The 18086-nt window shown below is 42.4% G+C and overlaps 1 protein-coding gene and 1 long non-coding RNA gene across 2 annotated transcripts in view; one reads left to right on the top strand and one right to left on the bottom strand.

Moving 5' to 3' along the window:
• Nucleotides 1–18086, bottom strand: part of dok4 (docking protein 4) — a 137681-nt gene that overhangs the window by 67087 nt on the left and 52508 nt on the right. Inside the window, exon 4 of the mRNA XM_088371266.1 lies at nucleotides 7164–7283. Within this exon, the coding sequence (XP_088227392.1) occupies nucleotides 7164–7283 (120 nt within the window). The remainder of the gene's footprint in view (nucleotides 1–7163; nucleotides 7284–18086) is intronic.
• LOC148400119 (uncharacterized) lies at nucleotides 1012–3617 on the top strand. The gene is made up of 4 exons (XR_015857537.1): nucleotides 1012–2293; nucleotides 2719–2787; nucleotides 2891–2971; nucleotides 3111–3617. It is a non-coding gene; the product is annotated as an uncharacterized LOC148400119 (long non-coding RNA).

The raw sequence follows: 18086 nt of genomic DNA on the forward strand, positions 1-18086 counted from the left end.
CTGCTTCTAAAAGATAAATAGACGAGTGGAATGTGCTGTCCTCGCGTGTGTGGGCAGGAATTGGCTTCATGATCGACTGCAGGAAATGGCCAGCCTGTGACGAATCATTGGTGCCGGGCCCCCACCCCTTGCGTGAGAGCTGTGCATGTGTGTGCATGTGTGTGCGTATGTGTTAAAATGATGAAAATGGCTAAACTTTGGGTGCAAACATATTTGCTAGACAGCGGTCTGTCCAATAAGCACCGCAAAACAGAGATAATTTTGAAAAATAAAAAAGAGAGAAAAAGAAAAAATAAATCTGTTTGCGGTCAGAAACTGATCCACACTAGTGCACATTAGTGTCGACCCCTCATGAGAAATTAAAAAAAAAAGAAAAAACAAAACAAAACCATGCTTTCAGGAATTAGATGAAGAAAAATTGTGAATTTAAGACATTGCAATGCTCCATTTAAGAGGAATAATTGATTACTTGTGTTATAAGATTATACAAACTTCTTTATGTGAGTTAAATCCGAGCGATTGAGTTAGTTAAATTTAAAAACAAAGAAAAAATTCTGATTAATTTTCCAACAGTTTTTTGTGTTGGTTTTTTTTTTTTTTGAATTGGTGGATTGTTCTATCAGGAACTCATCCATCCATCCATTTTCTGCACCGCTCTGTCCCCACGGGGGTCACGGGCGTGCTGGAGCCTATCCCAGCCATCATCAGGCAGTAGGCAGGGAACATCCTGAACTGGTTGCCAGCCAATTGCAGGGCACACAGAGACGAACAACTATCCACACTCACACCTAGGGGCAATTTAGAGTGCTCAATTGGCCTACCAAGCATGTTTTTGGGATGTGGGAGGAAACCGGAGTGCTCGGAGAAAACCCACGCGGACACGGGGAGAACATGCAAACTCCACACAGGGAGGGCCGGAGGTGGAATTGAACCCGCACCCTCTTAACTGTGAGGCAAATGTGCTACCCAGTGTTCCACCGAGCCGCTCTATCAGGAACCTTAGGGGAAAAAAATAGGAAAAGGGACGGGAGTTGAGAATGATATATGAATGTTGTGTGGAGAGCTTGGATAAATTGAGAGCAATGTGATGGAAAGACTCGTTTTTGGAGACTGTGTGAGGTGCAAATGAACAAGGATGGGACTGCACTACATCCTGCACCACCTGGATACTCCAGGAACGTACGCCAGGATCCTGTTGGTGGACTTCAGCTCAGCGTTCAACACCATCGCTCCTGACATCCTCCAACAGAAGCTCATTCAGTTCGCGGTGCCTGCCTCCACCTGTCAGTGGATCACCAGCTTCCTGACCAACAGGAGACTGTGTGAGGCTGGGGAGCATCACATATGACACCCGGACCACCAATACCGGCGCCCCTCAGGGGTGCGTCCTCTCCCCACCGCTCTTCTCTCTCTAAACCAACGATTTCTCCTCAGGTGACTCTCCTGTGAAGCTCCTGAAGTATGATGACACCATTCTCATCGGACTGATCCAGGACGGTGATGAGACTGCGTAAAGACAGGAAGTGGAGCGGCTGGTCCACTGGTGCAGCCAAAACCACCTGGAGCTGAATCCGCTCAAGACCGTGGAGATGACAGTGGACTTCAGGCGAGACCCTTCAGCACTTTCACCCCTCACTATCCGCAGTAATACTATTCTCTCCACAGACACCTTCAAGTTCCAGGGAACCACAATCTCTCGGGACCTGAAATGGACCAGCCACATAGACTCTGTCCGGTAGAAGGCCCAGCAGAGGCTATACTTCCTGAGACAGCTCAAGAAGTTCAACCTGCCGCGGGAGCTGCTGAAGACCTTCTACACTGCCATCATCCAGTCTGTCCTATGCACTTCCATCACTGTCTGGTTTGGATCGGCCTCCAAACAAGACAAGCACAGACTGCAACGGACAATCAGGACTGCAGAAAAGATAATTGGAATCAACCTCCCATCTATCCAAGACTTGTACCTGTCCAGGACCAGGAAATGTGCAAGTAACATCTCTACAGACCCTTCTCACCCAGGTTGCAGTCTGTTTGAACTACTCCCCTCTGGACGGCGTTATAGAGCCCTGTACACCAAAACCAGCAGACACAGAGACAGCTTCTTCCCCCAGGCTGTTGCTCTGATGAACTCACACCACTCTTAGAGTCTCAGAGTCATTGCTGTGCAATAACATCCTGCTCACCACACCTTTTTTGAGTTGTCTACACTGTTTGTACCATGTGTCCTCTCTGTATCCATTGCAGCCTGGTCATCCTGGAAGAGGGACCCTCCCATCTGTGGTCTCTTCTCAAGGTTTCTCATTTCCCCTAGCTGGAGTTTTGAGTTTTTCCTTGCTCTCCTGGGAGTTTAAGATCAGGGGATGTTTGAGAATATTTGTCATTTTTCACACGTCCTGAGTGTTGTTAGTCACCTAAATGTTGCCACATGCCAGATGGATCCTCTGCTGCGTTGTGGTTGAAGCGTGCTATAGTCTATTGACTCATCTGAATAGACCAATTGACAATGTTGACCGAGGAAAAAGATGGTCACAAAATTTTGGATGTCCCCCCCCAAATGGAACCTGTAGGGTTCTGTTTGGTTTAATTGCTGTACTGTCAAAGTTACTGACTTTTCAGTTACCTTTTTGCTTGATTTACAAGAAAAAAAGTCCTCAATTCAATTTTCTCTACTTTTAATTTCACTCTTCTGAGACACTGTTCATAATTCCTTGTATACAGATTGCAAACCAGTCTTGTGTCAGGAGGCCGCTGATTTGAAGACGTTCATGTTTCCAAGACCATGGACAGGTATGATTAGTTTGACATCTGTACTGTAGATTTAAAAAAGACAACAGTGAAGTCTTACGATGTGGTGGCTGCGCTCAATGTTGACATTTCTTTTCTGTTGTAGACTCTACACAAATGACAATGACAACATTCAATATGCATGCCCGTGTAGAGGGCCCTCAGGAAGACTGCTCTGATAGCACTGGTAAAGAAAAAAAGAAAAAACCTGTCTGCTCGTTCTGTGCTTCATGTTCGAAAAGTGCGACTGACATGAGGATGCATCAAGGAAAAACTATTTTACAGGTAGTCGTGTTTTTTTCCCCAAAGTCATATTTCTTTTACAGAGTAATCTCAAGGTCTACAATGGGTGGTGCCTGATGTCCTTCGAGTTCATCTTTGAAGAAGCTGTTGGCGACACGCACAGAGGCCACATATGATGAAACAAGGACCACAATGGCTTTAAAATTAAAACGGGCTCCAGCGCTGAGTAGCAAAGGGGGCTATCAAAAGCCCACAAGAGAGTGATGTTTATATTGTTGTGTTTTGCCAAGCCGATTGTTTTGTTTGATATGTCCTACATAAAATATGTATATATTTATATTGTAACGTAGTAGTTTTGTTCTATTAAATGGCCCCCATTTTTTAATAATGTATGTATATTTTTACATTTTTAAACACAGGATTTAAAAACATTGCACATATATAATTGTGATGGTTGGATAATGTTTGAGAATTTTTTTTTATTTAGGTTCAATTATCGTTTTGGTTAATTTTAACATCAAAAGGTGTATAGTAACATAAGTATGACTGTTACTGAAACCTATTTCTGTATTAAAAAATGTAAATTTTCACACCCTGGACCATCTCTAATCAAATGCATTTTCACAACACCCTTACACAAAGGTAAGGATCACTGGTTAAATGTATTGAAGAGAACCTCAATGTTGAATAGACGTCTATATGTTCAAATGATCACTAGCTATTGCCGCGATTAGCGCTAATTGCTAATAGCTATTAGCCATCATTCGAACGTCTACTCAATACGTCTAAAAAAAAACTTTCACATATAGACATCTAATAGACGTCTAATAGACGTCTAGCCTGTATCTATGCTAGACGTCTATATTTGTTACACTTTTACACCATTTTAAACGTGTTTTAGCCGAGACATCTGGTTAGCATATAGATGTCTAATAGACGTTTATTAGACATCAAAATGCTCGCAGGGATGTATTATAAGTATTGGGGAGGGTTTAAAAAGCTTTAATATTGTTATAAAAATTATTTTATAAGATAAAAAATATATTTTATTTTATATATATATATATATATATATATATATATATATATATATATATATATATATATATATATATATATATATATATATATATGGTTCATAGAAAGAGAAAGTGATTACAATCTAAGAAAGAGAGGGAATCTTTTACAACCTAAGGTGTGCACCACCCTCAAAAGCATGTGCATATCTGTCAATGGGGCAAAGCTATGGAATGATTTACCTGTAATGATCAAAGAAAGTAAACACATTGCCCAATTCAAAGAACACTTTAAAAAGTTTACACTAGAAAATTATAGTACCGTATTTTCCGGACTATAAGTTGCTCCGGAGTATAAGTCGCACCAGCCATAAAATGCCCCAAAAAGTGAAAAAAAAACATATATAAGTTGCTCCGGAGTATAAGTTGCATTTTGGGGGCAATTTATTCGACAAAATCCCACACCAAAAACAGTCATGAACGAGCAACAACAGGCTAAACGATAGCAACAACAGGCTAAACGATAGCAACAACAGGCTAAACGATTGGTATGCTAACGTGACAAACACAAACAAAGAGCTGAGAACGGGCCTGACGTAACATATAGAGTGATTAAGGACAACTATTACATGAATAACATGTTTATAAAACCATCGGTGTCACTCCAATTCATTAAATAGCAACAACAGGCTAAACGATAGGTATGCTAACGTGACAAACTCAAACAAAGAGCTGAGAACGGGCCTGACGTAACATATAGAGTGATTAAGGACAACTATGACATGAATAACATAATTATAAAACCATCGGTGTCACTCCAATTCATTAAATAGCAACAACAGGCTAAACGATAGGTATGCTAACGTGACAAACACAAACAAAGAGCTGAGAACGGGCCTGACGTAACATATAGAGTGATTAAGGACAACTATTACATGAATAACATGTTTATAAAACCATCGGTGTCACTCCAATTCATTAAATCCATCGATCGTTCTTTGTCAACAATGGGTGCGCACGGCTGAGGGCGCTTGCACTTCAAAATATTCCACAGGCTCATATAACGATAGATAAACTATATTTAAAATAACTATAATACAACCCAATAATATTATCAAACCATCCGTGCACTTTAATTCCATTAAATCCATCGATCAAATTCCTCGTCCTTTGTCAACATCGCCGCGCGTGCGCCCTGACGTCAGCCTCGTCTTTACTCCACAGATCTACTATATAACTATATTGTAGCGTTAACAAAGTACAAGGATAGACATGGGTTTGGTAAACGGCTCTTTATTAAACAAAACAAACTTCCAAGCGTGTGGCGGCGTGGACTTCCAGACAGACCGGGCGTGCGTAATGGCCATGTCCGAGCCCCGCGCACCGTTCGCGGACAGCCACTCGGCCGAGCGCCGGCCCCCTACTCAGTAGAGTAGGACCGGGCGTGCGTAAAAGCCATAATAGTTTTTCAAACCTTCTATGTCACTCCAAATCCTTAATTCCTTCAAACTCTTTGTCCTCCGTGTCACTTAGAAATGATCACCGCTAATGATGCCGGTAGTCCTTATGTGGGCACGTGTGTATGTAAACAACCGCCGCGCCGCGTTACTGACGTCACTTGAAATAGTAATCCATTGGTACATCACGGTTCTCCAAACTTTCTTTCTGCTGCTCGATTACTGTTTTCAGCTGTATATTTTACAACTTGAAGTTTGTAACCTGCAAAATATGAGTTTCTTTTTGGTGCCATTTTTCTTAAGCCCACCCAGTTGATGAGTCACGGCCAACGGTGAAATTTAGAACGCCCTCATCCAGTTTCGTCTAAAAATATATTTTTTTTGGGTTGTTTTATCAAAGTCAAAGTCTGCTTTATCGTCAATTTTTTTTTATATACTAAGACACACAAAGAGATTGAAATTACGTTTCCACTATCCCTCGGTGAGATAGTACACATATGCATACAAGCAACACAAAAAAAAAAAACAAGAAGGCACAAACAATGAATAAATAAGAGTGTTGAATAAATGATAAATAAACAAATAATAATAAATAATAATAATAAATATAATAGGAGCAAAAATGGAGCAACAGCAGTACATACAGCAGACAGTGGACTTGGCTATGGTGCTTTAAAGTGTTAATTGCTTTATTTGATGTTTTCTCTATTTTTTATGTTTTGAATATGTTCAAGATAAAGATATAAAAGCATGTGAAGTGATCAACTATACTAAAAATAACATGGGAAGTGGTCAACTATACTTGTAAGTGATGTCTTAATGATCAAGTAAAAATTTGTGAAAAAAAACATATATAAGTCGCCCCCCCACCCAAACTATGAAAAAAAACGCGACTTATAGTCCGGAAATTATGGTAATTGAAATCTTTTGCTTGTCTGTTTTCAGCTATATAGTCCATATCTTATTTATTTTTCTTTCCAGAATATTATTGTATAAACTGATTTCATTTCCCAAATTATCTTCCTCCGATAAATCAAGTTTCTGTACCTTGAAAAAACTCATTAGCAACCATTTTAAGAATTATGATGTATAAAAGGGGTAGGAAACAACAAGCAATAGCTTCTTCCCTTTCCTTTTTTGAACATGGTGATTTATTTGTCTTGTTGGCATAATATGAAATTATGTGAAAATATGAAAAAAAATTATTTTGTGTTTGGTCGACCTCATGTTCAAAAATAAACTTCAACTTCAATTGAACTTCAACTGAACCACAATGCACGAGGAGATTCATACGCATCCGTGACTCACTTTGGTTTATTTATGTATGATGTCTCCCGGGTTAGTGTAGTGTTCTAATTCTGAGGTCGGACACTGTGCATTGCTGGCAAGGTAAATCACTCTTCCAATTGACTCACGATACACCCATTCCCTCTACCGGCCAAAAAGAAACATTGTGTTGGAAATTTCAATACATTGGTATTCAAATTTCTAAATGATGCATATACCATTTCTACTTCGTGGGTTTACGTTTTTCGCGGGTGGTTCTGGAACGCATCTCCGGCAAAAAATGAGGGATCACTGTATTTCAATTTGTTTTCAGCAAAAAAAAAATCAACGTTAGTTAAAATAATGCTCTGAATTAGAGTGTATTTGATAATTAGACCTGTGTGTTCACGTTGCATCCCAGCTGCCAGTAGATCTGGTTCTCCCTTGCTGATGTCACTGACCTGTGCTCCCACACACTCAATTGACAGTGTATTGAACCACTCTTCTGCCTCCAGTTCTATGGGAAACAATAGCCAAAAACAGAAATAGGATAAATATATATATATATATATATATATTTTTTTTTTTTTTATGTACCTCAGGGTAGATCATATCATTAATTCCCATCCAGCTTCTTGCGTCACATTAATAATGACAATAATACATTTAATTTAGAATCGCCTTTCAGGTCACTCAAAGTCACTTTACAATAGTTAAAAAGTTAAAAACAAGCTAAAAGCAAATTAAAACAATAGCATACAGTGAAGAAGAATGTGAAAACATGTTAAAAACAACAACAGTGAGGCAACTAGATAAGAAATGCTGTCCTGAATAGGTGGGTCTTGAGGGTGGATTTAAACTGTGGGAGGGAGTCAATATTGCGAATGTCAGGCAGAAGTGTGTTCCAAAGTTTGGGAGCAGCTGAAAGCTCTGCTCCCTATGGTGGTAAACCGGGCATAGGGGACAGTGAGGTGGATGGAAGACGAGGGTCTAAGGGAGCGGGTGGAAGTGGCTGTGTTGAGGAGTTGAGACAGATAGGGAGGGGCAAGGTTATGAAGAGCTTTGAAGGTATTTGAAAATAATACGGTAATGAATCGGAAGCCAATGCAAGTTCTGTAGGACAGGGGTGATGTGATGGAAAGAAGGGGTTTGGGAAAGGATTCAAGCAGCTGAATTCTGGACTAGTTGGAGCTTATGGATAAATTTCTGGGGCAGACCAAAGAGGAGAGAGTTACAATAATCAAGACGGGAGGTAGCGAGGCTGTGAACAAGAATGGAGGTGGAGTGGGGGATGAGAGAGGGGTGGAGGCGATTGATATTGCAGAGATGAAAGTAAGCATTGCGGGTAGTGCTGTTGATATGGGAAGAGAAGCAGTGTGCCATTGAGGATGACACCCAGACTCTTAACCTGGGGAGAAGGGGAAACTAAGGAGCTGTCAATGGGGAGGGAAAAACTGTCAACTTTTATAACCAACTAAAAGAATTTCAGTTTTATCACTATTAAGTTTGAGAAAATTGGAGGTGAACCAGTTTTGTAGTTCGGAGATGCAATGAGTAAGGGTAGAGGGGGGGGTGGATAGATAGAGCTGGGTGTCATCCGCGAAGCAGTGAAAGAAGACATTGAATTTACAGAAAATAAGACCAAGAGGAAGGAGGTAGGTGATGAAAAGAAGGGGACCGAGGACCGAGCCCTGGGGGACACCAGTGGAGACAGCGGAGGATTGGGAACGGGAAGATTTAAGTTGGATGAACTGAGTGCGACCTGAGAGGTAGGAGTGGAACCAGGAGAGGGGGGTGCCAGAGATACCGATGGAGGAAAGTCTATGGAGGAGGATGGAATGAGAGATGGTGTCAAAGGCCGCACTTGAGAATGGAGAGTAAACCGGAATCAGCTGCAGTGAGGAGGTCATTGGTGATTTTTAGAAGGGCTGTTTTGGTGCTATGGTGGGGCCAGAAACCGGACTGAAACTGTTCATATAAGTTATTTTGAGAGATGAGACTGGAGTTGAGAGGCAACGATTTTTTTGAGAATTTTTTAGATGAAAGGTAGGTTGGAAATGGGGCGGAGGTTATAAAATTGTTGCGATCTGAACGAGGTCTTTTTAGAATTGGGGAGACAGCAGCAGTTTTGAAGTGTGAGGGAACAGAGACAGTACTGAGAGAGAAGTGGATGATGGCAGTGATAAGAAAGAGCAGTTATGTGAGGCAGTATATGACCAGAGCAGTAGGAAGTGGGTCTAACTGACATGTAGACGATTTGGGTTTGGAGATGAGAGCAGAAATAGCAGAGGAATCAGGGAGTTGAAATGAAAAGAATGGCAGACTATAAGGGAGAGGTTCAGAGGAGTAGGGAGAAGAGGAAGAGGGGCTCAGTTGCTGGTGGATTTTTTGAGTGAAAAACAGGAGTGAGTTACAAGTGTCAGAGGAGTACAGGTGTGGGGGGGTAGGGTTAGGGGGGTCAAGGAGGATGAGGATGGAGAGATTGAAGTTGAGAGGCAACAATTTTTTCAAGAATTTTAGAAATGAAAGGTAAGTTGGAAATGGCGCGTAGGTTATTGAAGTTGTTGGGATCTGAACCAGCTTTTTTAAGAATTGGGGAGACAGCAGCAGTTTTGTAATGTACGGGAAGAGAGCCACTACTGAGAGAGGAGTGGATGATGGCAGTGATGAGAGAGAGTAGTGAGGAGAGGCAGGATATGACCAGGGCGGTAGGGAGTGGGTTTAACTGACATGTAGACGATTTGGATTTGGAGATGAGAGCAGAAATAGCAGAGGGATCAGGGAGTTGAAATGAAGAGAAAGGCAGACTGTACAAGAGAGATTCAGAGGAGTAGGGAGAAGGGGAAGAGGGGTCAATTGCTGGTGGATTTTGTCAATTGTCTGAGTGAAAAACAGAACGAGTGTGTTGCAAATGTCGGAGGATAGGAGATCTTGGGGTTGATGAATTTTATTGACGAGTGAAAAAAGAGCCTTCGGGTTCCCACGGTTGGATAAAATGAGACTGGAAAAGTAAGTGGATTTGGCTGAAGCAATAGAGTCCTTGTACTGTAAAATCTGGTTTTTGTACATGTCCAGGTGAACAGAGAGACCAGTCTTTTTATGGAGGCGTTCAAGTTGGCGTCCTTTTGATTTCATGGAGCGGAGAGCAGGGGTGAACCAGGGGGCAGACTGGGTGAAAGAAACAGACCGGGTTCTGACTGGAGCGAGGGAGTTGAGAATGTTGGTAAGTGAGTTGTTGTAGTGAAGAACCAGATCATCAGGAGAGGAAGACTCCGGGTATGGTAGAGAGGCAATTAGACAGCATTAGTGTGCTGTGAGCAACTATTCGGTGAAATTGTCAAAATAAATTTTCAATGAATTAAAATATTGGAGTATCAGATGGCGATTAACCTGTTTATCCACCTTTGGGCAGAGTTGGGAGTAAGTCACATACATGCAAGTCATAGATAGTTTCTCAAGCCTTAAACAAGTCCAAAGTCAAATCAAAATACAGTCAAACCTCGGTTTTCAACCACAATTTGTTCCAGAAGGCGGTTCGAGAAGTGAATCGGTCGAATTCCCAATTTATTTTTCCCATTACAAAAAATGGGAAAAATTTTAATCCCTTCCAAGACTAAAAAAAACCCGCCTTTTTTAAGCACTTTTTCAGTTGCGCGGTTTTGTCCAATCGCACAACTGCAGCGCACTGCCGAACACGCAACCGTAGCGCGTCGCTGACTGCGCAACTGCACCGTGCTGGTCGCATTATTGTGACAGAGCCGTCGCTGAAATTTAGAAAATAATTTTAAAGTCCTGATGTACTTTCCAAAATTTAAGTGGACCTCAGTGCGCAGGGAGCTTAATTTGGTCCGATCGCGCAACTGTAGCGCGCCAGGTGCTCAATGTCGCATTGCTTTAAGAGCGTCTTTGTGTTTTAGGACGGCTTTACTGCTCCCACTTGCTTTCTTTGGAGGCATGATTAGGGGTTAATGCAATCCTCAAAGTAACGAAAATACAATAACGAACGGAGTTAGTCGCCATCCGGGCCGCACGGTCGGGTTTTCTCGGGTCCTTTCGGCTCATCTCGCGAGGTTCGACCTCTGAATTTTGTTCGACAACCGAAGCAAAAAAATCTTGAATTTTTCGTTCGAATTCCAATTTGTTCGAGAACCGGGACATTCGAAAACCGAGGTTGGACTGTAGTGTTTAAATGGGTGAATGATGTCATGAATGAGTATAGCAGGGCAACCAAATGTAGCTTGGACCAGGGTTTATTGAAGGGAAGGGAAGGGGACGAACATAGACACAGGCGGGATAGAGACTCACGGCCAGCAGACAGGCAAACATAAGTCCACTCGAACACAGAACAGAATCTAACTGTGAGCCTCCACACAAGACCGGGGATAAACTAGACGAGCAGGACAGGAACACTAGGCGCAGACACAGATGGGAGACAACAGTAGACACTGACAGGGAGAAACACATGGGCAGGGCTTAAATACATATGGTAACAAGAGGAAAATGGTGACAGACATTACGGTGATGAAAGGGGTGTGGCTGGGGGAAGTTGCTGGCTGAGCGAGCATCCCACGACATGAACGTGAAAAATTAAAGGCATTAATTCTGTACATTTTGAAGGTTGTCCCTTTTTTTAAGTTGAATGGCATGCATTGGTTTGGTCACCCCTGCCGAATCAAATATGGCGGATACGCTCACGACCAGAAAAGTACAATTAGGACTGCAGCTGTCAAATAGTTGGGTATTTGGATATCCTCCTGAAATTTTTATCGTAGTGTGTTTGAATAACAAAAATATTTTTACTTGATTATATATACAGAACACAACAAACATGTCTCCACTTAATAATGAAAAACAGTTTTTGACTTTAAGATAATACATTTTCATTTCGGCAGCACCTCAGACTTGCACTTCATTACACACATACGATCACGTCTCCGCTCCTCGATCGCCAAGCGGAATAGAACTGCGTGTCTGCTCGTCACTCCCGATCAGATCGTCCTGTTTGCCCGTCATATGCAGGAATCGAAGCACACAAGTTGTACCCCTACACGATCAGCGGCTCCCCGATGTGTGGTGGCTTTTTGCGGCGTCACTTGGAGCACACGGATTTGTCTGACCATATGACACGAATGGCCAATGGGAACATGTTGAGCTGTGTCCTTGCAGCTGATTGCCATAGCAGTTCTAACTACAATTTATGTCTGTCTCCTGCAATGTCTGTGTCGACATATCAGACTTGCGCTTCATCACGGAATTTTTTTTTTTTTTTTTTTATCGAGGCTTTAGTGAAAATGTTAACAAAAGTGTTTAAGTAGTTAGTTAGTAAATAAGAATGTCTCTGAGAGTCAGCTTGTCTTTAAAATGTTCACGAAGGTGTTTACTAAATAGTTAGTAAATAAGAATGTTTCTTGACTTTAAAATGTTTGCAAAAGTGTTTGAAAATGCAAAAAAAAGTGTTTATCAAACAAAGTGTTTAAAACTACAATAAATGTTAATAAAAGTCTTGTGTGGATATATTGTAACAATGTATGTTCTCTTTTATTTTATTATTTATTTACATTTCAATCAATTTGACTTTAAAATGTTTACAAAAGTATTTAAAAACAATTTTTTAAAAAGTACATAAAAGTGTTTAAAAATGAAATAAAAGTTCATAAAATCCTTGTGTGGATATTGTAATGTATGTATGTTCTCGACTTCGCAGATTTTCACCTATCGCGGGTGGGCGTGGAACCAATTAACTGCAATAAACGAGGGATTACTGTACAGCAAAATCTTAGAGCACAGCCTTACATGGTCCGAATGCCGCGCTTGACACATTGGCTATTTAAAAGACAAATATTGAGCTTGAAATAAATTCAAAATGACAAAATAACATTGTTTAAACACAAAACATACACATGGTCAAAGAGACAAAGTAATGGAAATAAGTCCCAAAAGCGAGCAAATGTGAACAAAAGGACAAGTATTGTTGACAAATACAGTAGCTCCCTTTTTACAGTTATCGCATGAACTCGGCAGTACAGCAGATCACTTGGTGTATGGAGATGGTGAGTTCGGTCTCAAGCAGCTTGACAAGTTGTGCTCCAGTTAATGCTGCATTGAGCTCAAGATGAGGCATGGAAAGGCACTTCTTCGGGGTGACTTTGAAGCAGGACAGGATGAAGGCATTATGTATATTACCTTGACTGTCAGTTGTTCGTGTTATGCAACTGAGCTATATGCCTTCTCGGAGGCATCGCAGAAGACATGAAGCTGCCTGGTAGCTGCAGAGGTATCAGCACTTTTGTTAGCTTGGTATGTAAACTCTGGAAAATTGCATTTGAAGGAGGTTGGTAAGATGGTCTTCATGGAAAACTGCACTTGAAGGGGGTTGGTAAGCTGGTCAACCCAGGTAAACTACTGGACTTAAAGCTGCCTAGGTCCTATGGGGTTGTGCCAGCTCAGATCATGCTTGTGTCTCTCGTTGTAAATGGTATTATGAAACCCGATGGCTTTTTTTCTGTGTTCCTGGGGGTCTGTTCCGGCTGTGTGGCAAATTTGAACAGATTTCCTCATTCCTAGGCCAAATTACAGGGGGCAGGGGACACATCCTCATGGCGGCCCCGTGAGGATATGTTCCCCCCCTTATTTTGAGAATGGTGAGTGCTGGACTCCAACTGTTTTTTTTTTTTTTTTTTCTGTCTTCCTGGGGGTCTGTTCGGGTAGTGTGGCAAACTTGAACAGGTTCCCTCATTCCTAGGCCAAATTACAGGGGCGGAACAGATCCTTGCGGCGGGCCTGTGAGGATATGTCGTCATCCCCCCCCCCATTTAAAACGGTGTATATGATTTGAAAAAAAAATTTTGTGCACTGATAACTTTACAATATTGGATACTAAATAAATAAATTAATAAACACATAATTATGTTTTCCTTCTTTTGGTCAAACAATATTGTCTTGAATTCAAACTTGTCACCGAAGCACCCATTTTACCCCACCTTGTAAGTGCGCACTTAATGTAATTTCGCTATTTGTTTTCTGACAACAATACGCTGCCGCACAATGGACCCAACTATTTATCAACAAATTATTGCCTACAAAACAAAACGTGAATACCCAAATGGCATTAGGAAGAAGGATAAGTACGTTATGAGAAGAAAAGCTTCTTTTTACGACGTTGACGGTAAGATACACAACGTACATAAATCAAGCAAATTAGATCCAGAGACGCACCAAAAATTCACATTGCAGAACCTGCTAATTTCTACACTAACGTCAGAAACGTAAGTTTTAGAGTAATTACTCTATAAGTGTTGAACGCAATATATATAACACACCTCGCTATGAAGGAAATTGTTGAATTTATTGAATGCAACTCAAGCTAATGTTTTTTTCAAGTAACTATTTGTAGGTCTATTGAGTAAATATTTGATAAATTATCAAACTAAAGTAACATATTTGGTTGTATAACCATTGAGTGAACATTTGATATATTATGAAACTGCTGTTTTTTTTTTCAAGTAGCAAATTTTCAATTAGGTGTATTGAGTGAGCACTTAATAAATTACCACAAGTATGGTGCTAATTCAATGTTTTATTTTTACTTCTACTCAGGAGGGGAGCTGTATTATTGCTGCCAAAAAGGCACAGACCAGGCAGTCCAAGTGAAGGTTGTCTGTGGTGCTGAAGAGGCAAATGAAATTTTTAAGAGTTTTCATGCTAGCCCGGCAGGGGCACACGCCGGGCAAAATAAAACAAGACACTGCATCTCTCTGAGATATTACTGGCCAGCGATGTCTGTTGACATTAATGAGTGGGTATGTAAACAATACAAAAAGAGTATACTTGTTTGTTTTGTTAAGCCTGCAAACATAATGAATGAAACTATTCCTTTGTATCGTTTGCAAACAATTCAAAATGATTATCTGAGATCTTGCCCATTTTTTTGGATGCATTTATTAACAATGACTACTTTTCCACAAAACTTGCCATTGTCAGGTGTCCCAGTGCACCGAATGTCAGGCAGCCAGCATATCCATAAAAAGCCCAACAGAGGTCCTGCCTATACAGGTCAGTTAATCCAAATAATGTTCTCTATTTTGACCCAAAGTCTACTATATAGTATTTTGTATGTGGCATACTTTATATAACTATTTTTCTCAGCAACATCAGTTTAACACAATTTGTTTTTATAAATATTTATTTATTAGGTGTCTCAGCCATTCAAACTCTTGGGATAGACCTCATTGGCAAACTGGCTCAGACAAAAAGATGGATACCAATATATTTGCGTGATGGTGGATTATTTCACGAAATTGCCTCAAGCCTATCCATTGAGGTCAAAGTTTGCTGCTGATGTTACCGCTTGTATCCTAAAATTCATCTACCAATTTGAGTCTCCGAAAATGATCTTGACAGATCAAGGCAAAGAATTTGTCAATGCAGTAAGTACTACAGTGTTTGGCAGAAATTATCTTCATCATAGCTGTCAAATACAAGTCCCTGAGAGCATATCTGGCCTGCTACTTTATTTTGTGTGGCCAATGAAAGCAACAAAAAGATGTCGAACTTCATAAAATAGCTGGAGTAAAATAAAATTAAAAAGGTTTCTTACTGCTCATTGTATTTTGTCCGTGTTTTGTGACTGTTGCAGTTGTGGGTGCTGTATTTTCCTTCTGTGTATTTGTGATGCAAAGCCAGTATAGTGATGATGTTAAGCTCACATTCTCAAACACTATTTCACTGCAAAATTGCCCAACTCAATTACTTATTCTTTCCCCTGGCAAGTGCAGATCAACAAGAGAGTATGTGAAATGCTTCACATAAAAATAAGCCTTTGCTCACCATACCACCCCCAAACTAATAGGTTTGTGGAAAAATTAAATGGGACAATTCAAAGGTGAGTATACTTCGTTTACCCAAATTAATCTTTGACAATTTCTTGTTATGATGTTGCTCATGAGTTTGTTTTTGTTTTCAAGGCACTTTCAAAGTAAATAACATGCACTATAAAAACTGTAGGTCAGAAAAAACACATTTTGGTTTAAAAATTGTTATTGGAGTCATTTATATACAATTCTCCAAAATTAATTAAAAAAAAACAACAACACTGTCACCAGCGCAATTTTAAAACTGATTTTGTTTTTTAGAGCTCTGAGCAAAGTGGTTTGTCAGCATGTCATGCTGTCATGTGTCGTCCGGTTCATTTCCTGTTTTATTGTGTGATTTCCTCTTGTTCCAGTCGGTGTGTCCTTCCCCTGTGCGTCCGGTCACGTGAAACCCTGATTCCAAGTGTGTGCACCTGCGTCAATGTCCAATTGTCTTCACCTGGGTTTCCCTCCTGTGTCCATATAACCCGCGTCCTTCCTCGTATCCAGTGCCAGTGCGTCTTCCCTTGTTGAGAACACTAGCGACCACGAAACCCTCGAGTTCCACGTAGAAGCCTTGTCTGAACGTTTTTGATCACAGATGTTAATTAGGTTACATCGCTCCCTTGTTTTTGTATTTCCCTCGGTTCGAGGCGCTTTGATTTCCCCTTTTTCTCCCTCGGTTCGAGGCGCCTTAGTTTCCCCTTTTTTCCCTCCTAGTGAGGCGTTTTTTGTTCGACCATCAGTGGAGACAATAAACATCTTTTTGAACCTTGGAATCTCTGCATTCGAGTCCTCTTCCTGCTCTGCGCCTGACATTACGCACTGGCCAGACATGGACTCGGCAGAGACAGCGCAGCTGGTCGCCCAAGTACGCTCCCAGACTACGCAACTGGGCCAACAGCAGAAGCAGGTAGACGCTCTGAGTGTTGGCGTTCAGGAACTGGTGAAGAACCAGGATGACTTCAGAGAGGCGGTGGCCGCCCAGGTGGACTCGCTGAGTCGCCAAATGCAAGACGTCCTCACTCTGCTGACCACGGGGCGAGCTGCGACGCCCTGCTCCACAGCGGCGCCCCCTGTGGACCACCCGGCGCCTGCGCCTCTGGCGAGGGGGATAAGACTGGCTTCCCCGGAACGATATGCAGGTGAACCCGGGCTGAGTCGAGCCTTTATAACGAATTGTGAGATGCAGTTCGAGCGAGCTCCCGGCGACTTCCCAACGGAACGCTCCCGGGTGGCGTACACAATCTCCTATTTGACGGGAAGAGCCCGGACGTGGGCGACCGCAGAATGGGCCAGGAATTCCGCTACCTGTCACACGTTTTCCGGATTCATCGAAGGCCTGCGCATGGTGTTCGATCCAGTTCCCACGGACCGAGAGAAGGCACGAGAGCTGTCCCACATCATCCAGGGTCGAGAGACGGTCAGCGACTACGCGATCCGCTTCCGCACTCTGGCCGCGGAGAGCGGATGGAACTCGACGGCTCTGTACGATGCTTTTCTCCGGGGTCTTTCCGGGACCATCCAGGACCAACTCATTCCCCTTGATCTTCCTGTGGAACTCGACGCTCTCATCGCGTTGGCCGTCCGAACGGACAACCGACTACAGGAGTGGAGGAAGCAGCGCGCAAGCCGGGGTGCGATCGTTACTCCTTCCGCATCATTGGGCGGGCGGTCATTCCACGAGACGCACCACCCAAGATCGATCCCGGCAGGGCCACTCGCGGGGACGGAACCCATGCAGCTCGGCCGGGCCAAATTGAGCGAAGAGGAAAGACAGCGTCGACGCCAGGAGGGCAGATGCTACTACTGCGGAGCGCTTGGTCATCTCCTCCTCTCCTGCCCGGAGCGGAGTGCGCTGAGGGTAAGAACCTTCTCCGTGGTCCGGCAGAAGAATAGGGTTCTACTCGTCGGGACGCTAACCTGCCAAGGCAAGGAACTCGAGCTCGGGGTGTTGATTGACTCAGGGGCCGACGAGAATTTGATTGACTGGGCTTTTGCTCGCAGCATAGGCGTAAAGACCGAACACTTGAACACAACCATAAAGGCTAAGGCGCTTAACGGACAAGCCCTTTTTGACGTATCCTATATAACCGAGCCCCTCTCATTGTCGTTTGGCACTCATCATGAACTAGTAAGACTGCATGTAGTCACCTCCCCCCTGAATCCGCTTATCCTCGCTTATCCGTGGCTAAAACACCACAACCCTGCAATAAACTGGGAGTCAGGGGAGATAAAGGGGTGGGCATCCCAGTGCCAAGTATCGTGTGTCAAACCGAACCCTTCGATCGAGTCCACATGCACCTCTCCCTCGGACTTTGTGTCTCCTGAACCAGAGTCCAGATCTCCGGATCTAAACCAAGTACCCAAATGCTACCATCAGCTCGCGGAGGTATTTAGCAAAGCCAAGGCAAGCTCCTTACCACCCCATCGTCCTTACGACTGCGCCATAGACCTATTGCCCGGTGCTT

The sequence above is a fragment of the Syngnathus floridae genome, chromosome 3 (genome assembly GCF_059516105.1).
Source record: "Syngnathus floridae isolate MCC-2025c chromosome 3, RoL_Sflo_1.0, whole genome shotgun sequence".
Taxonomy (NCBI): Eukaryota; Metazoa; Chordata; class Actinopteri; order Syngnathiformes; family Syngnathidae; genus Syngnathus; species Syngnathus floridae.